This window comes from Rattus norvegicus, chromosome 2 (assembly GCF_021556685.1).
Source record: "Rattus norvegicus strain SHRSP/BbbUtx chromosome 2, alternate assembly SHRSP_T2T, whole genome shotgun sequence".
Taxonomy (NCBI): domain Eukaryota; kingdom Metazoa; phylum Chordata; class Mammalia; order Rodentia; family Muridae; genus Rattus; species Rattus norvegicus.
Genome location: NC_141535.1, coordinates 173,455,497 through 173,482,194, shown reverse-complemented (window position 1 = coordinate 173,482,194; position 26,698 = coordinate 173,455,497). Strand labels below are relative to the sequence as shown.

Genomic DNA, 26,698 nt, shown 5'->3' with positions numbered 1-26,698 from the left:
ATGACTTCTTAGTTTCTAATTTGTATGTTAACAATGTTTTCCATAACAGATAAGACACGATTTCAATGCAACTGTATATGAGATATCATTATCAATGTACATCAGTCAAAAGGTTACTACTATAGACAAGACCTCTTAGAAAACGATAGAACAGCATTCAACAATCACACATGGCAGCAGACATAGCGGTAAAATCTAATTATAAACACTGACTAACCTTATACAAAGCACGTATTCATATCTATATTCAAAACTGACTTCTCTACTAGTAGAGTGTTCTGTTGAGACAACAAACATAAGGTATATGCTGTCTCAGGAAACTTCTAAAGTGAATGTATTATGAAGATAACATTACAAGTCGAATAGCAAAGGGAAACTATCCAATAAGAAAACCAAGTGATACACATCATAAGTACTGTTCATTCAATCCTTCCTTCCTTCCTTCCTTCCTTCCTTCCTTCCTTCCTTCCTTCCTCCCTTCCTTCCTTCACTCATTCATACAATGAACCAAAAGTGATCTTGGAATAGATAAATTCACATGGCTCAAATATAAAAATACAGTATAAAAATGTCTTTCTACCACTCTCAACTTCAAATGCAAAAATCCTACAACAATCAAGCAATTAATCAACTATTAACTTTTCATGTATCATTTCAAAGCAGTTATTCACATACACATAGATACAAATTCTTAGTTTGTTGCTTTTTAATTCAAATGTAGCAAATATAACCAATATTTTTTATAACTTTCACCTAATTATTCTTGGTGAATTAGCTCAAAATATTACTATAGCCTTATAATAAGTTGGTCTAGAATCTTTTTATAAATCTAAAGTAATTTTTATAGATTTTCTGTGAGATGTTTGATCATGTCTTTTGGACACAGATATATTATATTGTCTTTTCCTATCAATTTTTAATTAGAAATACTACATTTAGTTTTGGGGCTTTTTCCTTGGGTATGTAAGAGCTGTGTTTGATTTTATTTTTTTAACAAAGATTGCTTGTAGGTGATAGAGTTCAGTGTGCTCCATCAAAAATAGTGCTTTAAGCATCTTACGTACTTTGAGCTGAGGAACTGAAAAACAGCAGCATGTGAAGGACCTCTGAACTTACCCTCCCATGTCTTAAGAGACAAGTCATGAAACTCAAGACATGTCCCCCAGAGGCAGCCTCCCTGTAGTGGAGCAAAGAGCAGATACAGGAAGGTATATAAATGTCTGACAACTGCTACTTAGAGTTCATGCCTGCTCATCTTATCTTTCCACAGTGTTCCTCTCTTTGTCTAACATAACATCAAAGAGGCAAATTTAATGGTTTCACTGATTATTCATAGCCTTATGAAAGGTTTAAATTTATTTTAAATGAATTGTCATGTATTTGCCATGCCTACCTTTTATCAATTGTCCAATTGCCAATAAGATAAAATGGGTGGTAGGGAAATGTTTTTCTCACAAATCTGCTGTCTTTACTTTGAAGCTCACCATCATTATTAGTAACAACTCATAATACATTCAAAATAAATGTTCTCCTTTCATAAAATGTTTTAAGCAACATTTCCTTATCAATGTTACATGAGTATGTAGTTTAAAGAGAAACCCTAATATCATTAGTATCTGTCTAAATATGCTAATATTTGCGGATATTCTAGAATTTGCGTAAAACAAAAGATAAACTTGGTGCTCAAATTTCTATTAAGTACCAAAACTCCTAAGTGGTAACTGTTCACCAGTCAATAATATCCTATACAATAAACTAAATTAAGCTCATTTTCATAGGTGATTCCGTATTCAATTCTTAACAAAAAGCTAACAAACTGATGGTTTATGAGCAATATTGTATTACTGAAAAACATTTGCCATCACTAACAAACACTTAAGAGCACTCTATTATCTTCATTATACACACATACAAACACACACATACATACATACACGCGCGCGCGCGCGCGCACACACACACACACACACACACACAAAGTTAAGGCAAATCATGACAAAATAATACAGTAGCCAGATTGTGACAGCACAAATCCATAATTCCAGCACTACTGAGACAGAGAGAGGTGAATCTAGAGTTCAAAGTGTAAGACCTTGAAGCACAAGAGGGCCAGGAGCCTCCCCTGAGGGCCTACAACTGCCAGGTTCCAACCCCAGAACAGACGTCCCTACATGGATCCAGCACTGTCATACAAAGTAAAAAGCTTAAGCTCTGGACTTGAAAACCCACCAATCCCTACCCTAGAAGTCTCCACCCTAGAAAGCTCTACTCTCTAAGAAACTACATATATTCTGCCTTCTGCTCAGTTCTCTGCTGCTTCTCAACCGAGTAGAGGCGGCTACCCCTTTGGGTTTCTCCCCTCCCAGTGAATTTCTTGTATAAAGTTTGTTGTGCAGTGTGACTTTGTGGTATTCCTTGTCTCCTGACTGTCAGGATACCTTTCCCATCCAAGTTGTAACACTCACACAGTCTGCCTTACCATTTGAGGGGGTTGTATGGAAACCTACTATGTAGAAGCTTCTTAAAATGCATGCATATATAAAAGAAATCTAAGTGAAATCACCAAATTTGGGAGGGGATGTAGACAAAGTCCCAACTAGGCTTGTCTTTTCACAAAATAAACTCTCCAGTGTCAGCAGTGAGTTATAGCTAATTAAGTTGTTGGCCAAAGGGATCCCCATGATAACCCCAAAACAACTCAGGCTACTGACAAGGCTACTGGTTATTCTTCACAAACTGATAATAAAGCCTTGTTGCTAAAGACAATACCTACATAACTCGTTGAGTATAGAGAAGCCAGAAAGTTGCCTACCTAGAGCCTTCACTCCTAATGACTAATGTTCATAGTACTGGCAAGTACTCTGTATGCTATGAGAGGAGCAAAGTAACCACCAGCCCAGCTATAAATCCAGTGATCTACAGTGCTTACCTGCCTGACACAACTGGAGATGGTGAAATATGCTGGTGCAGTAATGGCACAAAAGCTGTAGGGATAACTAACCACTATCCGATTGGATTTAAGGCCCATTCCATAAGACAGAATCTATGCCTGACACTGCTCAGGTAGCCAAGAATGTGAGGCTTAGACAGGCCACAAAGCTGCAGAAAACCAAACACTATTGTTCTGCTAAAAGAATGTAGCAGTATATTGATTCCAAACCTGCTATACCTATAAATCAGGCCTCATTCAGCCATCATCTGAGAAACCTCCTCCTGCAGTAGATGGTAACCAATATATAGACCCACAACTGGACAATGTGCTGAGAGTGAGAGACACGGAACATTCCATTGTAAAGGGGCTGTCTTCACCAAACCCTTCTTCTTGGGACGCAGGGGACAAGGCAAAGACAAAGTGTAAGATTATAAAAACCAGGAGGGAAGAAGGACGGTAAGGAAACAAGGCCATCTAAACCCAGCAGTGCCAATACACACATAAGCTCACAAAGACATAGGCATCATGCACAAAGCCTGCAGAGCCTTGTGCCAGGCAGGTTGCTGAGAAGGCAAGCGGACATAAGCCCATCCCCAACCCAGAAGCTTTCCCCAACTGACGGCCACTTGTGAAGATTTGATGAGTGTGCAAGCCATGCTGGCCATGTCCAGAAGTAGATGGCCATTTTTGAATTTGTTTTTGTCTCATGACGCTTTATTTGGCTATTATTTCACTTTATAGCTCTTTTGTTTATATACCATGGTTTCTGATTCTGTGATTTTATGGTGTGTGCATGTGCGTGTGCATGTGTGTGTGTGTGTACATGTTTCTCATCCGTTTTCTTTGTTGTTTTTTGTTTTGCTTGATTTATTTAGTCTAGTTTGTTTTTTTTTATTTGCTTGTCTATTTTCTAAAGAGAAACAGAAGGTGTGAAGTTGGGCATGTGAGGAAGTGGGGAGAATCTGGGAGGACATGAGGGAGGAGAAATCATGATCATAATATAAGAAAAAATTATTTTCAATGAAAAAAAAAAAGTCTGCCTAGGCTCTACAGGAAAACTGCCACGAAACAGAACAATAGAAGCTAGGACTGCAACTCTGAAAGTGTGAGCTTCTTCAATACTCACTCACTAAACTGCTTTATCTGAGCACTACGGAAGCAGAAGCCCAAAAAACACAATCATCTTTACTACTGTAATAAAAATTAATCATCATAAATTTTATTTTCCCTTTTATAAAAATAAGATTCTTTTCTCATACAATATATCCTGATTACAGTTTCCCTTCCCTGAACTCTTCCCATCCAGACCTGTCTCTCATCAGAAAAGAGCAGGCTTCTAAGCAACAACAACAAAACCTAACAAAACAAAATATAAGAAAAGGCAGTGACTACCCAGCAGCTGGGGGAAAGAGCCAGGGAAGGCACAGCCTCCGGGGATTGATTTCAGTTTCCTGAAAAATCTAAGCATGTGCTTTCACGCAAATCTGGAGTATAAATTACTACAAATGTTAGTGAGCACTTTAGTGTAACTAATAAGACATTCTAAAACATTCCAGAAACTCTTTCTGGAGTTTCTGCAGAAATGTATCCCAAGAAAAGATAAAGGACACACAGTCAGAGCACCACTGCTGAGCACTTACACACGGATACTGCGGTGAGCCTGAGGCCCTACCAAAGCACTCATATGAGAACTCTGGACACTGAGCGGCTTGCTGAACGCTGGAGGTTTTGTATTCATATATTTGGAGTACATTCTAATTTTCTTGTTAGTTTTAAGTTTTAAAAGAAATAAGAAAAGGTACTTTTATTTAAAATTTTAATGTTAAGGCTACTTCACCAATTAAGCATAAAATACAAATAATCTGTGAATCATAAAAATTTTAACATTTGGCATTTATGTCTTAGATTACATTCTATTTATGTATGATCACATGTGAGTTCACGCTCCACAGCACGTGTGGAGGCCATTTCTCTCCTACCTATGAGCCCACGGATCAAACTCAGGTTATCAGGTTATGCAATACACACCTCTACCCACTAAGCCATCTCGCTGCCTCTTGAAATTTCCTAATGGATGGCTTTTACTCTGATTATTCTACCGTTTTGTCTATAACATGACTGAAATGAACAATTAAACACTTCTCAGACTGTTAATAGGAGGTACAGTACTCTAATAATCTAAGACCTTTAAGTATTTTACTCAAATTCATCCAGGTAAGCACAATCTAATTCACATTGCATTTTTAATTCAAGTACAATTAATTTTTACTTGTTCACTATTCTGTGTCTTTTAGTAACATAGAATACACAGTCTAAAGACTGAAGTTCAGTTTTTATATTTTAAAAAGAGGTTTTGGGTCATTCTCACAATTAATAACATGGAACAATTTAATTTAAATGATATAATTAAAGAGTGAAAGTATTTCAGTATACCAAATGAAAACATTATTTAATTATATTAGACTTCACTCTCTTCTAAAAAGGAGAAAAACCGTTAAAGATGAAAACACAGACTACAATGAAATTACACAGGTTGCTGGGCACATGTCTGAAACCCTTAGCAGCCCAGTGCAGTTGCTAGAAGCCTATTACTGCTTATAAAACCTAGTTCCGCTGTTGGTGAAACAGCACACAATGACAAACAGCTTCCCTGCTACAAAGGTGGCAGGAAATCTATCAAACCGAACAATAAAATTGCAATTGAGTTTCTTTGGCTTTTTATAGCAGCTGCATATATCCTGATGCAAAAGCAAAAGCCATCCAATTCTGCAACTTAGTTCTTTACACATTGGTTCTTCCTCCAGAACTACAATATAAAGTTGAGATACTGAGACCAAAAACCACTGCAAAAAGCAAAGGTAAGCTTTAATGATATAGTATAATTATAATAGCACATGTAAAAAGGGTATTTAAAATGCTTCTAAAGAGATACTCTTACAGAGAGAAAATTTGGCTACAAAAACCTCAACAGAATCCTTAGCATGCTACAAATCGTTCACCTCCTCACTCAATAACTCACACCTAACCCAAACTCTATTACATATTCATTCGAAGAGCTTCGGAGCACCAGTTCTCCCTTTTAAAAATAACTGTTAACATTTCAAAGTCAAAACGAATGAATGTAAGAATATTTAAATAAGTTGTTTCATATAAATTTTATGGAGAAGAAATGCCTTTTAATTTTTAATCAATGAAGTCTCACACAGAAAATGAAAATATATGTATGGAAAACTAAAAGTGAAAGTTGAAATTACAAGAGTCAATATGAAACAAGCCTTTCTTTGCCTCTCACAATTTCATTTACTACTTTAAATATAGCATCATGGCAAAAATGTAGCAAATCTAGTTTTACTCCAATTTAAAAATACAAAAACAAAAAACACTCCACAACCACTTCAGTCAGCATTTCCGTTAAAAAGGAGGTAGAAGACTGGCTTTTATCGGAAAGTAGACACAAGGCCTCTCCTTAAAGCAATTATTTTCTTTACAAAGCAGTTTTAAGATCTGTTTCAAATCAAAAGGCCCTGAAGTAAAGAAAAATATAAACTAAACAATGTCTGCCTCTTCTCTCTGACCACTCTATATTTATTCTATATAATCCATGTCTTAAAAAAAAAAACCACTGCTTGCAAATACTATATTTCCTCCTTTTTCTGCACTGTATTTAAACTCACAAAACAATAAAGATTTTTATTAATTAAAACTCTATTAAGAGACCATAAACTAAGGTACACATTCAGTTTCTATAGACTTTGCACAGCTCCACATACTTTTTTCTAAGGACTAAAACATCTTACACTACATTATCAGCTTAATGCAAAGGTAGGCAGATATGAATTTTATGAAAGTAACAAAAATATTTCCAGCATACGCAGAGGAATACTTATACTTCTCTGAGCATAAGAGCTTACTTTATGTATGTGTATGTATGTGTGCATATATGTGCATGTGTGTATACACAAGTGTATGTGTGCATATATATGTATGTATGTTTGTATGTTTTGGAACTGGGCCTCTATAGTGCCCAGACTAGTCTTGAACAAAGGATTATCCTCTGCCATGATTGCAAACAGCTGGGATTATAGGCAAATACCACCAGACAGAGCAAGAGGCTACTTTGAAAGTACAGATTTACATCCTGGGGTATAGCTTAGTACCAGGGAACTTTCACAAGGCCCTGCACTGGATCCCCAGATCTAATAAACTCTTCTAGAATTCCTCTACCACAGGAATAAGATTCTGAAGCCAAGTGGTGGTGACATACACCTTTAAACCAGGCACTCAAGAGGCAGAGGCAGAGGCAGGTGGATCTCTGTGAGGCAAGTCTGGTCTACAGAATGAGTTCCAGGACAGCCAGGGATAACACAGAGGAACCCTGTCCCATTTAAAAAAATAGGATTTTGAGGCTGGACAAAGAAAACTACAATAAGAAGTGCATCCTAAATTCCTCTGCAGAAGTGATCCTACATTGTACCGTGAGTGGCCATGGCACAGGTGCTTTCATAAGCAGCCACCGACACTATTCGTGGCTTCCTGCTAAGACAGAATTGGTTAATCATACAGAGAAAAAGTCAAGGAGCTTTATAAAGTGATGACAAACTTCTTCCTCTTGCTACAACAAATGCTTAATATGTCACTCACTACTAAAAACTCAGCACAGGGGCTGGGGATTTAGCTCAGTGGTAGAGCGCTTACCTAGGAAGCGCAAGGCCCTGGGTTCGGTCCCCAGCTCCGAAAAAAAGAACCAAAAAAAAAAAAAAAAAAAAAAAAACTCAGCACAAAGCACAGTTCTACGGATGATAAGAAATGTTAATAGCTGCTGATGAAATGCAAGAGAGGAATTATATTAACAGAGCAAGAGAAGAGTCATCACAGGGACATATATCACTGCTACATATACATAGCATTCTCCTTCATGCAAGTCACACACCTCCATGCAAAGCTATTTACCACTTTTTCCTAAATGACACTGTCTCTGTGGCTTTGCTTACTCTGTCTGCTTCCTCCACCAGAAAGTCACCCAATTTCTCTCTCCATAGATTTACTTAGACTGTGTTCAATGTCCCCGGTTCCACAGCCTCCTCCATGACCTCTAGGAGAAGCGGCTGTTTCTTTCACTGTGCATTTCCTTTCTGTAGTATTCATGGCCTGGACCTTATATGCAGCCCTTTTTGCATGTATGCTATATTCCACTAGATAACAATACTCCAGGATAATATTTGTTCTGAAATCTTCTTTCGACTTTCATAATTTCTAGGAAAGTATTGAAATAGAAGAAGCAAGAAGGAACAAAAAATAAATACGTATAGAGAAGGAGACAAAGGAGATTTTAATATTGGAAGAAAAAGAGTAGAGAACCACAAACAGACTGGGCACAGCATGACTGGAAATGCTGAGGAGACAAAAACAACCCGACAACAAGGCGCTCAGAGCAGAGTGGAGATGGAAGAGGTGCAGCTCTACTAAAGGAGGAACAGTAAAGGGAAATAGGCTGCCACCAGAAGGCAGAGGTACTGACTGTGCAGGGATAATGGAGAGAACAGAAAAGATGTAAGGTGGTGATAAACGCGGAGAAATGGAAGGCAGAGACTAGAGAAAAGCAGAAAGCTGAGCAGGCAATCATGGAGGCACAGGTCACACCAAGCGTCATGGCAGGAAACTGACGCACAGGCCAGGACTGGCAGGAGACGCTAACAAACGTTACATGCTGTGAACTCATACAGTGAGTGACCAGTTAAGTCCTCAACAATGGAAAGCACTATGTAAACAAAGATTTGTCACTGGGGGTTACTGAAAAGATCTAAAAGCCTACAGCCAGAGTACAGTTTCTGTCAAGTAGCAGATCTTAGAAAACACATTTCCATGGCATCAGTGAAAGACAAGGTAGACACATGTGAGAAAATACTTTTAAAAAACTAACTTCTTATTAAAAGAATGAATGAACAGCCAAAGGAGGGAAATAAAATGTTTTTAGATTGATAAATCCATAATCTTACATGGGACCTGTGGTATTCTGCTGTTTAGTAGAAATCTACAGAGAAAATCCAACCCCACAGTTAAGTAGCTGGATAGGAGAACTTCCCTGACGCTCTGAAAAGATCTCACCTACTCCCAAAGTCTTCAGGTGACACTTAACATCCCTCTGAAGGTAGCATTCCCTAACCATCCTTCCTTCGGCAAACTCATATATACTTAGAAAACATGAAAATGTCTGCTTCTTGCTTGGCACTTTCCTAACCTTCAACGCTACCATGTAGCTCTGAAATCGAGTCCAAATGCATATAAGGCTCAAATACAAACCAATTATTCTCGTTACTTCCTCTAAAGGTGAAAACCTACTAACAGGAAATCAACCAGATTCCAGCAGCCCACTACAATAGAGGAAAAGTAATCAGTATTTACAGAACAAACGGATAAGGTATACAGGGATGGGAAACTGTTCCTATACAGGATCACACTCTGGACAGCTGGGGCTTTAAGAGTCATGTGATACTGTAGGAAAGACTCAATGTATCCTTGTAGTTCAAAAATAGCCATAGAATAATAAATATATGAACAGGAGTGATTATGTTTCAAAATGTTTATTTATAGCAATACATCAGGCAAGATTTTGCCCTTGGGTCATGGTTAGCCAAACAATGCTTTGGACTAAACTGATCAGTATCAAAAATCTAATGTGTATAACAAAGACACTTTATTAAATCAGGGCCAATTTTTATTTCCCAATAGATTTTCTTAAGATTTGCTTGTTTACTATTTTAATTATGTATATTGTGTACTTGGGTATGTGTGTGTGAATACAGATGCCCTTAGACACCAAACATACTGAACACCCCTCACACTAGAGTTAGAAGCAGTCAAGCCACCTGACATGGGTTCTGCTAAGTGAACTTGGGTCCTCCATAAGAGATCCTTCTCCATCCAAGGTACTAAGATTAAAGACATACAGAACCACACACTCAGAAAACAAGAATTTAGACTGTGATGATATATAAATTAAAACTTTAACCTATCAAATACTTTAAATAACAGACGTGATGAGGTGATGTGAAACGATAAGAACTTAAAAATAAATGCCAGTAACAATATAAATGTATGTACTAATTTGAGGGGGAAATTACATTATCCTACAAAGTATTGCATATTACAGCTCTAAGAATTTACACAAACTCTTGAATATGCATAATTTGCTCATCAACTGGTGGAAGAGTCAAATTGAGGCATGGAAGACAAAACAACTGAGAAGCGAACAGAGTACTGGAGTAGATATGAATGAACCAAACAACACTGTATAAACAATGACTTGCACAAAGCCATTCAAATGCTAGTATTAACCTTAAATTTAAATATAGAGGTGAATACTACTTATTATTAAGACATGGAAAGGTTTGACAGTGTGACTCAAAGGCAGCGAGAATGCCTACCATACACACTGCACTACGCTCAATACCTTGAACTAACCAAACTAAAAACATATATGGTATATACCTTAGTAAAACTACAAAGAAGATATATAAATAGTGACATCAAATTGCTTTAGTGGGAATGAGAGTAGGAGATTTGAAGAATATAGACAAACATTTGAAAAGGGATATTTAATTTCATAAATGCTAAGTGCTAGGCATCTTGCTCTTTATATCCTTCTGCGTCTCTGATATTTCATTATAATCTTTTGAAGATAAAAAAGCAAAGAACAGGCTGGAAGAGGTGACATAAGCCTACCACTCAAACTTAGGAGGAGGAAACAGGAAGATCACAAGTTCTACTTCACTCTTAACCAAATACTAAGTTCATGGCCATCCTGGGTTACACCAGACACTGTGTTAAAAACAGGAAAACAGGTGAGTAGGTTTGTTGAAACCAATTTTTTACCTGATTTTGGCCTGAGTAAAGTGCAAATATAAACCAGAACTTCTCTTTTTATTCAACTTTATATTATTTACAAGAGAAAAACAAAAAACAAAATGAAACAAAAACCTCCATCCTTGAACGTGGTGCGCCACCTTGTGTTCAAACCTCCCAACAACAATGAAAACTGAGAAAAACAAAACAAACCTGAATGTGGCATCATAAAATATAAATTCCTATATATTATGACATGATGTTCAATTTTACTTAAACACACATAATACTTACACTTAAAAATAATTGTTTCAGATCTATATAAGTAAGGAATATTTTTATTAGTACCTTTTAGTTTTTACTTCACTATATTTTCAGAAAATGATTTGCCTTTTTCCTTTATTTCAAGCATATTAATATTTTACATGAGTAAAATCCAAAGTTAGTTACATAAACCGACTTACCTTTGAATGTGTGATGGATAAGGTGTCTACCCACACTCGCCAGCCGCCCCACTCATACTTGACTGCATGGTAAAGCAGAATCCTGAATATGGCATATACCATTTCTGTTATCTTTTGCTCATCTGAACTCTTAGGATTAAAATAGCAGAGAGAAAGCATCCATTCTTGCCACACAGAGCACTGCAACAAGCTCCTGAAAATAATTAAAAATATACTGAATTACTATAAAATATAAAATCACCAGAGAATTCTAAAGACTAGGGGAGAGAAGGGAAGGAGGGAGGGAGGACAAACCAAGCCAGGCTTGGTAGTACATGCTTTTAATCTCAACACTTACAAGACAAAGGCAGGCTGGTCTCTTAAGTTCGAGGCCAGCCTGGTCTACAGGAGTTCCAGGATAGCTAGGGCTACACATGGAAACCCTGTCTCAATGTGGGGTAGGGGGCTGGATCCAAGCCCTGGTTGTTTATAAACAACCAAAACAATTTTAACAATGTGGTAATAAAAATTCTAGCTTGTGTGTGTTACTTACTCACACTTATAAAAAGGAATTTTTCTGAGACAAACTAGAATCATCCAAAAGTCGACATGAATACTGTAAATAAATGCCTTCTGCTCCAGCTTACCTCCTGTTTTCTCTACTGTTATTAAAAAGTTTAATCATGTCAGAAAGAAATGCTCGGCGAACCTCCATGCTCTCGGGGCACTGGGGAGAATTTCGAAGTAGGGTCGCAATTACTTTTAGTATCTCTGTAAGACAGTTCATAAATAAGTAAAAACCAAACACAACAAAAAATTCATGAAGTTAGATAAATATAAACAATTCCTGAGCTTTCCTTTATAAATGCCTACTAAAAACCGTTTACAAAACCTGGGGAAACATGCTAACTTAAAATTTATTTTAAAGAATCTTTAAATTTATAGAAAGGAACCAATATTTGTTAGGAAGAGCTTATAAACAAGACAATGACTTAATGTCATGTTGACCGCCTCTCCTCTCCAACCATGATTTGATGTGATAAACAAGTGCTCTACCGCTGAGCTACGCCACAGCCAGTTACAGTTTATACAGTCTGAACAATCCGCTCAAGTCATAAACGAACAAAATGTTCAGTCTCTGCCAAAGAGTAAAGTTGAACTTAAAAACAAAAATTCAAACTATATTCAAAATCTTAAGGAGAAAATATAAATTCTCACTCTGAAATAAACTATAACTTTCCTTTATGAAATAAAAATTTAAAACTATAAAAAAATGAAAACACATTCAAGTGTGCTGAAGGACCTCCATGGTGGAATGCACGCCCTACATATTGTCTTCAGCGCTGATTCTGAAAGAAGAGCCAGTGCGCGTTGGTCTCCAGGCCCAGGTGAGCGGTACCTCAAACCAACACATCAGACTGCCTGCCTCTCCTGAGCCAGCGGTTAGGCATTAAAAGGTCAAACACAAGCTGAGTGGGTCCTCTCCAAAATGCATGTGCTACCCACATGATAAGGTTAAGAGGTGGGACCATTAAAAGTAATCAAGCTTGAGTTCTCTCCAATTAATGAAAGGAAAGCCATTTTTTAGGACTCCAGGGTAGCTTTCAGCTTGCTTGTTTTGTCCTTCTCAGTGGGCAGAGCCACCAGACCAAACAGAAGAACCTTCAGCTTGGACTTCTGAGCAAAAACAATTGGAAAAGGTAAAGTCTATTCCTTTGAGTTAACCAGTCTCTGCAACTATGTTAGAGCAGCATGTTCTGGGTTGATAAAATACTCTAAAACTCTTACACTTACACTTTCCCCTTTCAACTCTGAACAATGAATGATAACATATGTCTTGGGAAGCAGAGGAAACTGGACTTCAAAGTTTCTTGCTTTTAAAACTGATATGATGGCTGGGCGGTAGTGGCAGATGCCTTTAACCCCTCCACTCGGGAGGAAGAGGCAGTTAGATCTCTGAGGGCAGCCTGGTCTACAAAGCTAGTTCCACCACAGCCAGGGTTACACAAACAACCCTGTATCAAAATAATGAATTAATTAAATAATTTCTTTTTTAAAAAGCAATGCTATGAAGTGGCATACTACACACAGAAGAAGCACAACAGGTAACTGAATTTTAGAACTCCTCCCCATACCAAAAACACTTGAAATTCAGACAGTCCTTTAGTTACTTTGATGCCATCTTAAAAGTGAGACAAGAAATGAACCTGTTCTTCATTCTGTATGTAAGAATTCTAAGTTAAAGGGACTATGTCCCGTATCTAACTGGGCATTCCTATACTTGCAGTATTTTAGAATAAAAACTGTCCACCATCATTTATGTAATTTGGCCTACCTTCACTAAGCAACATAATAAAAACTTATCCAAAAAAACTAAACCAAGAACATATAAATAAAATTTAAAACCTTCACATAAGCCAACTAACACCACCAACTGGTGTAACATTCAATAAAGACATAAATAAAACTACTATGATACATTCCTTGAGAAAAGATTTACTTGCTTCAATGTTACCATTTGGTTTCTCGTAGAGACTGTACTCTTACAGTAGCAAACGTAAGTGCATGAGATACATACGAGGGTTCTGTATTTTTACTGTAGAATCAGGATCTGGATGCTGTTTGTGGATCACCTGGGTACAGATCTGCTCTATGAGGATCTACGAGAGGAAACACAAGCTACATTAGCACAAGAGCTGGAGGAGTCACCATTAAGGAGGTCGAAGCACAGCACTAGAGCTCAGTGTGTGCAGATGGGCATGGGCCTCACCTTGTAACCCCAGCCTCAGGGACACTGAGGCAAGAGGGCTGCTAAGACTTGACAGCCAGTCTTGATGACAGAGCTAGATTCTCAAACAGCCTGAGAGTCAGAATAACATGCTGTCTCAAAAATAAAATTTATAATATAGCCCTATATTTTCAATGCAAAGCTGTCCAAATACATAAATGCCTTTAATACCATGATACTTTTACTTCATTATAAAATGAATATCAAAGTCAACACAATGGAATAAACACAAATAAGGACAACAAGATTACTTGGTGATTCATAATTAATAAACTTCTAAAACATAGCCATATTACCTGTGTGTAAATAATTTAAAAGTGGTACATTATAAAGCAAAATACTGACCATTATACAGACACATTAATAATAAATTAATGAGTAATTTTCTAGCTACATTCTTACCTCAAACAGAACATTATACATGGTCATTGTGATTAGATTTGTCTGAAGCATGAGTCTCTCAGCTAGCAGCGAGAACAATCCATGCCCAAGCATGACTTCAGCTTTTCTCCTAAAATAACATGTAAGAAATCACAAATACAGAGTTGGGGTTTACAACTAAATAAAGGGAACACAAGTGGACTTTTTGTTGGTTTGGTTTGGTTGGTTTCGTGTGTGTGTGTGTGTGTGTGTGTGTGTGTGTGTGTGTGTGTGTGTATTTGTGTGTGATTGTAAATTTCCACTCAATTACTATCACAATATTTTTTAATCCAAAACTTTCACTGCCAGCCACAATATAAACACAGCTGAAGTTCAAGATACAAAAGAGATTCTATGTTACAGCAGAGCGAAACCTAACTAAATTCTGCAGAGCATTGTCAGTTGCTGCTATCTACCAGCACAAGGCTGTGCACTGCCAGGGACAATCACCAAAAGACATAGATGCCTCAGAGTAACAATTAGAGGGAAAAAAAGAAACGTACATAATTTAAGAAACTAAACACTATAGAAATATGTGCATTAAAATTAACATTCCAGGCATAAACTTTAAAACTAGGAATCATGTATTTTAACTCTACCCTGGGGTCAGCAAACTTTTTCCATATAGAAAATACTTAAGATCATATATATGTAGTCTCTGCCACATCTTACCATTGCCTTTCTACAATAAAAAGTCACAGGTAAGCAAATCATAACATGTCTGAGATATAATAAACTTCACATGCAGGTGGCACCTGGGGTCACAAAGACTGCAGTTTACCACAACCAGTTTGGTCTATGTCCAAAATCTAAAGTTCTGTGATAAACTGTGAAGTAGCAACAGATAGAAGATGATGGCTGTCACATTTAGGTCACGATATCAAGGTAAATGATACAGATAATATGCAGGGTGATTCAGTTCACCAAGATTAATTAAGCCTTCAAAGCATTTCTACTAATTCTCATTAAAACCCAACACATAAATAATTTTCAAATCAGAACTTAAATTGTCTTGTCCAGTTTTATCTTTAAAATATGCAATAGTGACATTAAATAGGAGAATTATGACTAAAAAAAACTAAGTAACTAGCACAACAACAACAACAAAAGTAACTAAAGGAATGACAGAACAGAAACATGATTCCAAAGCTTTTATTAAATAGTAGCCAACAGGTGATTTTAGATTTCATGCCTACTCACTTTGGGGCCAAATGTTTTAAAAAGTAGCCCAGTGCCTTGAGTGCCTGTACTCGGATCCCTTCACTTTTCGATGCCAGAAGTTTATAAATGACACTGAAGAAATAAAAATTAAGAACAAATTAGTCTAAATATAATTTTCAAGGTTAATATCATCACAAACTTATTTTAAGTAACATATAAGTAAATTTACTATACATTTCTGACATCTAACATTCATTTATTCCAGTCTAGAGATCCTTTTACTGAAAACAAGTCAGAATTAACTAAAAATTCCAACAAAAACCCAAGTACAGCTCAAGGCACACATATGTATGCTAATCTTCTGTATAAACCTGGAGTAAAACACTGTTTAAAGGTAGCATATATTTAAACTTACGAATAATTATCACCATGAAAAACAAAAGAATGGACCAGTAATATGTGATTGTCAGAAAAGACATGTAAATAATACATTTTAGTTTTTAAAATTAATTACTAGGTGTGGTGGCGCATGCCTGCAACCCAAGTACTCTGGAAGCTGAGGCAGAGGATCACCATGAAGTCTGAACTACATAGGAAGGAAACCCATTCATGACTGTAAACCTAACTAGAGATATTTGGCTAAGAAAGGCATAGGCCCTAGTGGGGAACTTAATACTGCTGTAAAGTTGACATAGTGTCAAACTGCCTTTTAAATACCTATGCTTATAGCAATAGACAATGTCCCTCTTCACAGTGAATGGTTGTAAATGCAATGACTCATGGCTACTCAAGATGCTGAGAAAAAGTGACTATTGAGAATATAAACCACACACTCAAAAGTTTAAGGGAACATTACAGAAAAGAATAGAAAAACCTTCAGATTTGGAAGACAGGGAGAAGGGTTACAAAATGCCATCTTCTGAGTCTGACACTGATACTGCAATCTTGAACCCCCCACAGCAGGTTCTCAGTTACGGGTGGGGAAGGGCTTATGGGGCCCCAAACCTCCCTGCTCAACTAATGGCCACTTAAACACTCTGGGAGAGAGACAGTCGCTGTCTTCAGGTTATACCCACAGGTGAATGCAACCAAAGTCCAATGCATAGTTGCACACCTATGGTTACAAAGATGGCCCAGTAAGTTTCAAAACAAAACAAGAAGATATGAATGTAGGAAAAGAATTTTTAGGGAGGAGACTAACAAGAATGGGAGATGAGAATAACTAAAATGAATTTTATACAAGCATAAGACATTTAAATAATAAATACATAATAAAGCAAGAAAAAATTGTAATGAAAATATTTTATTAAATGAATAATTCCAAAAGGAAAACAGACTTAAAATCTCAACTAAAAAGATAAATTTTACAATAAATTCTCAAGACTAATATTAATTTAATCTTAAAAGAACACTGAAGGCCTTCTGATAGATGAGTAAACACACAAAGTAAAATTTAAATTGTTTATTATAGCATTCTTTTCTACATAAATATTTATATCAAAGACAAAAACTAAAATTTTATGATTACCTAAAAATTAAAATGGGGCCAAACTAATGGCACCTTTAATCCCAGCACTCAAGAGACAAGGGCAGAAGGATTACAGTGAATTCAAGTTCAGTCTAATCTACCCTATCTAAAGAATTTTAAAGAAAAAAAAAAGCATCTTCCTAGGTAAACTGCTGAATTTAATAATGTATTCATGATTGGGTGGGAAAGGGGACAGGGAGGGGAAAAGGAGAACATGATAAGGTATTGGGGGGAAAAAAAGTGAAGCCCTGAGGGTCAGCACAATGAATGGAAACAGGCGACCTCAAGAGGTAGGAGGTGGGGGACCCTCCAGAATGTACCAGAGACCTGGGAGGTGAGAGACTCTCAGGACTCAAAGGGAGGGACCTGAGATGAAATGCCCTACAGTGGGGAGAGGGAACTTGTAGAGTCACTTGTAGAGTCCACCTCCAGTAGAAGACAGGGAATCAAATGGAGGGACGGAGTTGCCATCTCACAGTCAAAAATTCTGACCCAGAATTGTCCCTATCTAAAAGAACCACAGGGACAAAAATGGAGGACAAAATGAGGGAAAGGAAGTCCAGCGACCACTTGGGATCCATCTCCAAGGCCTGACACTATTACTGATACTATGGTGTGCTAACAGACAGGAGCCTAGCATGGCTGCCCTCTGAGAGGCCCAACAAGCAGCTGACTGAGACAGAAGTAGATACTTACACCCAACCAATGGACAGAAGCTGGTGACCCCTGTGGTTGCAAAAGGGAAAGGATAGAAGAAGTTGTGGAGGAGGGCAACCCCACAGGAAGACCAGCAATCTCAACTAACTTAAACCCCTGAGATCTCTCAGACACTGAGCCACTAACCAGGCAGCATATACTGGTTGGTTCGAGAATCCCGACAACACACAGCAGAAGACTGCCTGGTCTGGCCTCAGTAAGAGAAGATGTACCTAACCCTTGAGACTTGAGACCCCAGGGAGTGAAGAGGCCTGGTGGGGTGGAACGGGAGAAGGAATGGAATGAGAACTGTTAGAGGGTGGACCAGGAAGGGGATGACAACTGAACTGTAAAAAAAGATTAAGTATAATTTTTAATTAATAATATATTCATAAAAAAGAATAACAGAACTTAAGACTCATTCACCAAAAAATCATGAAGTAATCTCAATTTTAATAAGTTAAAAATCTTAAATTATTTTCTTCTATAGATTTAGACTCTAATAATATGTCTCATATTTAAGAATCTAGTATTTCCAACGTAATGCTTTATATTAACTAGAACTAGAACTTTCCAAATGCTGACTCTTACCGCAACCCATTCCTTTGGTCAAAGGCAGGAGTCATGGAGTTAGGATGCTCTGCCATTAATGCAACAAGCAATTGTAAGACATCCATTAGATTGTCGTCCTAGAATTATTTTAGAAAATTAAAAATAAAATGAAGAAAATCAACTCTTTCAATACTGAATACTTATGAAACAATATAAACTTCAACTTTAAATAAACAAGTAACCAAATCTATAATAGACCAGTTTTTGAAAAAATGTGTTTTTTAGTTTAATTAAAAGTATTTACTTACAATCACACTTTAAATATACAGTTCAAAGAATATACCATAAAATACCCAAAGATTTTCTAATCAGAGAGACAAATGGCCTTCACGTTATACTATATCACAGTATCACTGCACATGCTCTATAGAATCACGCAGCTGACATAACTGAATGTTTTTGCTGTTGTCAGTCAGCTCACAGCCAGCACCCGGGGATCTCACCTCTTCTGGCCTTCACAGCCACACACAAATCATAGATATACATGCCAGCAAAACATATATAAACATAGATAGATGATAGATGGTAGATAAATACAGACAGACAGACATAGATGCATAGATACATAGATATGTAGACAGTTTAAAGATAAAATATCTGAACCCATTTAATTTTCAAATAAGCAGTTTTAACTTCTATTACAAAAGTAACTTGTTTAACAAAATATGCACTATAAAAATATGCATGCAAAAATTAATGAGAAGAATGTATTGTGGATTTAAATCCAATCATTTTAGCTGTTTCCAAGCCAACTTTTCTTATTTGTTAAACTAGTTCCTAACAATTTGCTTTAGTGTACTTTATAAACTAAATAAAATCTAATTTTAGCAACCTCTGAAAATCTTTCAAGTTGTTTCACAGGGACATACTGTGTCAATAAAAAACATTAAAATAATGCTGGCCTTATTGGGCACCAATGGGAGGAGAGGCCCGTGGTCCAGCCAAGGCTCAATGCCCCAGTGTAGGAAAATACCAGGGCGGGAGACGAGAAGGGATGGGTGGTTGGGTGGCTGAGTGGGGGAACACTCTTATATTAGAGGGGGAAGGGGGATGGGATAGGGGGATTCTGAACAGTTAACAGGGAAAGGGGATAACACTTAAAACATAAATAAAAAATATCCAATGAAAAAACATTAAAATAAGGATTCATTAATATTAAATAGACATTTATTCTCCATAACAGTGATACAATCAGTAAATATTTCCATGATGCTTTTACTTTTAAAAATCATTCCTAAAGCAGCTTACGAAAATGAAATTCATGATACAGAGATTCGAGTCTTACCTCATGCATAGTCAGCAGGTAATTAAGAATGGCCTGGAGCTCGTCTTCCTTTACTCCAGAGTCCTTCAGAAACATAACACATGTATCTAAGCCTTACACATAGAAATCATTTTAAGATCAGAAACCATACATAGATTTAATCAAGTTCATCAGCTGCTAGAACTCTAAAAATAACACAAAAATCTAATTTAAAATAAAAATTTGAGGAGGCATAAAAGACATACAGTATGAAGATTATAGAGAAATCAAAGGGCAGGGCTCTTGCCAAACCTAATGTGACATCTAGTATGTACCACAGCTTAAAGAATAAGGAATACAAGGAGGGAAAGTCCTGTACAAGTCAGTGATCCAGGCAACTAGGAGACGAAAGCAAGAGAATCAGTAATTCAAGCCATCCTGAACCACACAATGAACCAAGCCCAGCCTAGGCTATATAGACCCTGTCTTAAAAGAGAAGGGAAAGGGAAAGGAACGAGAAAGGAAAGAGGAAAAAAAACATTGGTTAAAAAAAATCTAAAGTACAGACATAATATTTTATTCTTTTCTTTTTTCTCTTTTAAGGGATAATCTCATGTAGCCCAGAAGGGAGGGGTAGAGGAGGGGCTGTGGGAAAGGGAGACTGAGAGGAGAGGGGGCCAGATACTGGACTGAAAAGTGAACAAATAAATTAATGAAAATCTAAAGTGGTATTTTCTAAAATCAAAATGCTCTTTTTAAAAATATTAAATTTTATTTTATTTATTATATCGTTTATTATTTTATTTATTTATTCATTTGTAAAAGCTGATAAATCACTGTGGTATATTTATACAAAAATTCTTCTTCTTCAAGAATGAATGCCAGGCACAAGGACCCTGAAAATGAAAGCCTACTTAGGTGCTTTGTGGGCTACTGTAGCACACAGGCAACAACAGAACCTAGTGTTAAACAGGGACTCTAAATGAGTGCCAAATGAACAGACAAATACTCTGGGATTCTCATGGAAATTCATATAACAGGTATTTAAATTGCCAAACTCCAAGTCGGCAGTAATTTATATATACCCGAAAGTAACAAGAATGAAAAACAGAATATGAAAACTCTCAACAAAGTTACTGTCTTACTTTACTGGCAAAGAATAAGTAAGCAGAGACCATATTTTATGTAAAATTATCAGCTATGACATAGATGGGGTAGGGGAAGAAACAAACTTACCTTCATCACTAATTGCTTAATGAACATCAGTAAGAATGCTCGCAGAGAAAGTATTTCTTTCTGATTGGGTCTTGGTCCATCTTTAAAGACATACATTATTAGTATTTCAAAGATCTCAAAGCTAACTAAAGCTTTCATTTCTGAGAGTTTTTCCATTTGCTTAAGAGAAACACAGAGCTGAGCAAAGAAAACAATTCATTAAACCCAGCACTCAGAAATAGAAGCGGGAGCTCTGAGTTTGAGGCCAGCAAGGTGCTCAGATAAGTTCTAGGGTAGCCAAAGGTGCATGGTGAGACCCTATCTCAAAACACACTCACCACACACACACACACACACACACACACACACACACACTCTCTCTCTCTCACACAACACACACACACACACACACACACACACACACACACACACACACACCAATCTTCTAAAGAGTGACTACCTCTTTAATGGTTGTTGAAAGACAAGCATTATTATCGCTCTCATATTAAACCATACATGCAATACTCTAAAAGCACAAGATAGACTCTATTGCTTGCTAGGCAGGACATGGCCTTTGGATTCCTGCGTACATGAGGCATGAGAGCAGGTGAGGGACTGACTGGGAAGAGCTGGGATAGCAGGGTGGAGGTAAAGAGATGCTGATGGGGAGGGAGTATGATTACAGTACACATATAAAATGTTGGCAAAATATTATTTTTAAAGTTCATACTTCAAAGAGGTAAAAGGATTTCAAAAACAAACATGGTGATAAAAAATTATACTTGATAATAGTATTTATATTTATACTTGATAATAGTATTTATATTTTGTTCTGAAAACACTTGCTAGTCAGACAGTAGAAATTTACCAAAAATTTAAACAGTAAAGAAAAACCTAAACTTTGGACAGTAAAATGTTATTATGCGAATTGGGTATGAAACAACTTTTTCTACTGTTGTCCCTTTTAAGTGCTTACAGAAAGAAGGCTCACCACCCAGGACTGTAAAGGAATAAGAGAAACATCCTGCTGACTACCTCTGACATCTCCAGTACTTGGGCAAGTCCTTGGTCACACATGGCTCACATTAAGTCAATTTTCATGTCTCAAGCATCTAATTCCAAAGTACAAACCTCTGAAACCAAATAACTATTGTCTCAAGATCTCAAGTTAGGGACCTGTTTGCCTCATAAATTCAAGTTTCCCTCACTAATCACTATTTACAGCTAGTGCCCAGACCACCAAAGCACAAGACCACCATGACCTTGAACACATCAATTAAAATAGGAAGAAAATTGTGTAAAATGTGTTCCACATGAAATTCCTAGACAAATAACAAGCTAAACAGAAAAGAACCACAAAATTTGTCCAGTTGACCTGTGAGACCCCTGAAGTCAGTAGTTACTTATAAAATGAAGATCAGGACATGAAACTAGCAATCAACTTATACATGGAAGTCCTACACCACCATGAAATCTCCATCAGAAAGTTCTAGATGTGGCCTAGATCTGCAAGTGCCACATGCTTGTCAGCTTAAACACATGAGTTGTGTCTTTGCGGCTCTCTCAGCTGTCGATGCATTATTCTCAGACAATAAAGAGTTTATTCTGAAGATAAAGTAGCATAAAAGTATAAGATCTACCTCTGTAAGTCACTGAACGGACAAGGCCTAACAAAAAGATGGCTCAGCGCTTAAGAGCACTGGCTGCTCTTCCAGAGGTCATGAGTTCAATTCCCAGCAACTGCACGGTGGCTCACAACCGTCTGTAATAGAATCTGTAATAGCCACTTCCGATGTGTTTGAAGAGAGTGACAGTGTACTAACGCACATTAAATAAATAAATAAATAAATAAATAAATAAATAAATAAATAAAAACTTTTTTTAAAAAGTCATGGTTTTCTGGCTCCTTCTACTTTGAAGCAACAGCCTTTAAATGCTGCCAAGGAACAGGACGCACCCTCTTCTCAGACTGTGTGTTAGGCACCTCCAACTGTGGTCCATCAGCACAGGAACTGCCACAGACCCGGGCATAAAATCAACACGAGCCAAGAAGCAACACGGAGACCAAAAGAGACTTGAAAATACCTGATACAGGGAGCTGCTCTCCACTGTTAGGAGGACTCAAAAGCAGAATGGCTGCCAGGTACTACAAAGGGAGGGAAGTCCTGAACACATCTGACACAGAAGAGCTGGTCAGCCCTTGTGGACTGTGAGCATCCTAGAAGCCTGCACCAGTTGTTCCTGAGCCCACCACTCAGATCAGTGTTCCAGCTTCTCTCAACACAAGCCAGTTTCATAGACGTTTTACAAAACTTACAAAGCTTTACTTTGACCTTTCATGAACTTTCCACATGTTCAGAGAATATTACCCTTGGAGTACTATTCCCTTTCGTGATTATGAAAGAAAACAATTACTGAAATTTTAGAATTGCACTGCATCTCTATTATAAACAAAATCCTTCGTTTCTATGGAACCTCCACCTCCACAAAGGACCATTTCCAAGCACTCTCACTATAGCTATCTCAGCACCAATACCAGTGAGCAACTAACTGTTTTCCTCAGAGGCAATGGGTTACAACTAGCCCATCGTATTTGCTATCCCAACAAGTCACTTAAGAACAGTTGCATTATTCTACAACAATAATGCTGTGTTGGTGACAGCGATTTATAACAAACTAATAAATTTTGCTCAACCAGGGGCTGTACAAATGGTTCTGAGGTTAAGAGCACTTGATCAGAGGAGCCAGGTTTGACTCCCAGAACCTACACAGTAGCTAAGACCCTTCTACTCCATTTGTGAGGGATCTGATATCCTCTTCTGGCCTCTGAGGGCAATAGCCACACATGTAGTACACAGATATATGTGCAGGCAAAATACTCAATCACAGAAATTAAAATGAAAAAAATTCGTACTGTTGGTTTCTTTTATATCCTGATTTTACCACATGAACAACATAGCATTCAGACGGCAGAATTATACCTAATCCTTTGGGGGTGATACCACTTCGGTCCTGAGGATTCACTGCCCAGTAGTAGTACTTCAGTGTGTGCATGATGAGCAGCACTGTTCCAACTCTCCGAACAGTATTATATATGTTGACTGTTCCGATGAATTCAGTGGACAGGTAAGTATAAAGCATCAACTGAACCTACAAAACCAAAGGGAAGAACACAGGCAAAGAAGCTCATTGGTTCCCATCTCATAGGCAACTACATTTGAACTATGTTCATTCCAAAGAGTACAATGTGGAGCTTGATGACATCATATCAGACATCAAAACCCAGAAGCATACATACACACACTCCTTATAAAGTAAATATCCAAAATATATCACTTTTTGTTATATTAACATGAAAATAATTCACTTATCCTCATTTAGCAGCCACCAATTTTTCATTAGTATCTGTATCTTTAGAATAAATTTTATGGTTTAAGCAATTGTTTTGTTTTCTGTGCTTTTCTGGGTTAATGGGTGGGTGGATTTGTTTGGTTGGTTGGTTGCTTGGTTGGTTGGTTGCTTGGTTGGTTGGTTGCTTGGTTGGTTGGTTGGTTGGTTGGTTGGTTGGTTGGTTGGCTGCCTGGTGACTGAGACAGGATCTCACTATGTAACTCTGGCTAGTCTAGAACTCAGACTGGCTTCAGCCTCACAGGAATTCACCTACCTCCGTCTCCCGGATGCTGGAATTTAAGAATTAATGGTAAATGTCACCATGCCTGGCCTTATATAATGTTTTGTATAGATGCTTTCTGTATTTTACAGAAAAGTAGAAGCTAGAAGAGGGGAGATAATGGTGGGTAAAGCAATTGGCGAGTAAGTGTGAGGAACTCCATTTGGACCCCAAACCAATATAAACCCACACACAGTAGCATATGTCTGTGATCTCAGCACCCTACACAGAGATGGAGATGAGAGGCACAGATAAGAGAACCCCTAGACACTGGAAATCCAGCAGGCATGGGTAGTGGTACACAACAAGAGATCCGTCACAAAGAATGTGAATGATAAGGACTTACATTGGAGGATGTCCTCTAACTGCCACATGGGTCCCATAGCACATAGGCACCTCATTCTCACATGAACAAGCACACACTTACATTCATGCACACACAGATTTTTTTAAAAGGCTGGTATGACTAAAACTACTAACTACATAAAAATGTACATATGTCTATATTTACTTCACATGAAAGCTCTTATTATAAACAAGAAAACAGGAATGTAAGTGCAAACCCACCACAACATACTTCATCCCACATAGTTTCCATGAAGTCATCTTCTAAACGTCAGCATCAGCAATCCTCAAGTTCTCACCGCCACAGAAAACCAGGACTACTCTTGTTCTACTCGCACGCCCAGCCATGAAGTTCTCACCCTCTGCCTCGTGGGTATATCTTATAAACTGAACAACTGTATGCCAGCATACACTATCTTTCCTCAGACTAAATTACTTCCAGGCATTTGCAACTAGACACTTCCATCACCTTTCTGGACTCTAGGTATCTTCATTTTCAACTCTGTGCTGGGACTCATTGTTGCTTGAGAATTTTTCTAAACAAGTACATACATTAAGTGCATATCTCTTAAATGTCCCATAAATAACCAACTTAAGATTTAATTAGTAATTTGATTAGTAGATGTGTTTTAAAAAAAGATGTTGCTTAACTGAATTAAACTGGAGTTTAGAAGACAACTGGAACTTAGAAGAAAAGCAAAAGTATGCTGAGATTTCAGTTAGTTTGTTGCATCAAAGTGTTCTTGATGTATTTACTGCTGTGAAAATGGGTAGCACCACCCTATCTGTCACTAACGCAACACAATACTTCTTATAACATCCTTCAAATTCTTAAGCACTTTATTTCAGAACAAAAATATTTACATGTACCCACATACTTAGCCCTGGATTGAGATTATAATGGCTCATATGCCTCACACTAAAATACAGTTAAGGAGATGAAAATTACACTCAAGCCATAAGAGCAGAAGCTGAGACATGACAGGCCATGGCAGGGCTGGGGACACTGAGCAGCAGAGCACTTGCACAGCATGTGCAGAAGCACTGGGCTCAATCACCAGCACCTTAAGGACACAGCAACAACAACAGGTCATGACACAACTCATAATGCAGTGGCTCAGGATGTTAAACCCAGTGACTTCAGGGCCAGAGAAGATATGGTTAGATACAGTGTGTCTGCAGGGAGAGCCTCATCAATCAAGAAGGAAGGTTTGGAAGACAAGTAGCAGTGCAGGCAGATAGAAGGAAAGGAAATTTCTAACAAGAAAAATAGTGGCTAAGAAAATGGTATCATAGATCTGGAGATTTTCCATTTTCCAAACCTGCCTGTACATTAAAAGACCTGGAAAACATTTTTTTAAAACATTATGAAGCCTTAATCATACTCCACACTAATCAAATCAAAATCAGCACTGGCCAAAGTGGGATTCTGCTTTACCTTTTTGTTTTTAAACCTTTCCCCAAGTAATTCAGCCAGCAGCCAAGACTGGGGAACCACTCTCTAGCGAATCCTTACGGTACTTGCCAACTTACCAAGGATATCTTAATTTTTTTCAAATATTTATTTATTTTATGTATGTGAGTACACTGTAGCTGTCTTCAGACACACCAGAAGAGGGCATCAGATCCCATTACAGATGGTTGTGAGCCACCATGTGGTTGCTGGGAATTGAACTCAGGACCTCTAGAAGAGCAGTCAGTGCTCTTAACCACTAAGCCATCTCTCCAGCCCCATGAATTTCAACATTACAAAACCTAGAATTGGCAGAAAGACTTGAAGCTAGCTGTGAGATTACCTCACTC

The 26,698-nt window shown here is 37.6% G+C and overlaps 1 protein-coding gene across 8 annotated transcripts in view; it reads right to left on the bottom strand.

Moving 5' to 3' along the window:
* The window catches only part of Lrba (LPS responsive beige-like anchor protein), a 580,781-nt gene that overhangs the window by 458,284 nt on the left and 95,799 nt on the right, over positions 1-26,698 (bottom strand). For all 8 annotated transcript variants that reach the window (NM_001439655.1, XM_087627154.1, XM_087627167.1 and 5 more), the window contains 9 exon segments: positions 11,239-11,431; positions 11,865-11,988; positions 13,796-13,877; positions 14,408-14,516; positions 15,626-15,718; positions 18,402-18,499; positions 19,708-19,770; positions 20,902-20,981; positions 23,862-24,030. In NM_001439655.1, the coding sequence (NP_001426584.1) occupies positions 11,239-11,431; positions 11,865-11,988; positions 13,796-13,877; positions 14,408-14,516; positions 15,626-15,718; positions 18,402-18,499; positions 19,708-19,770; positions 20,902-20,981; positions 23,862-24,030 (1,011 nt within the window).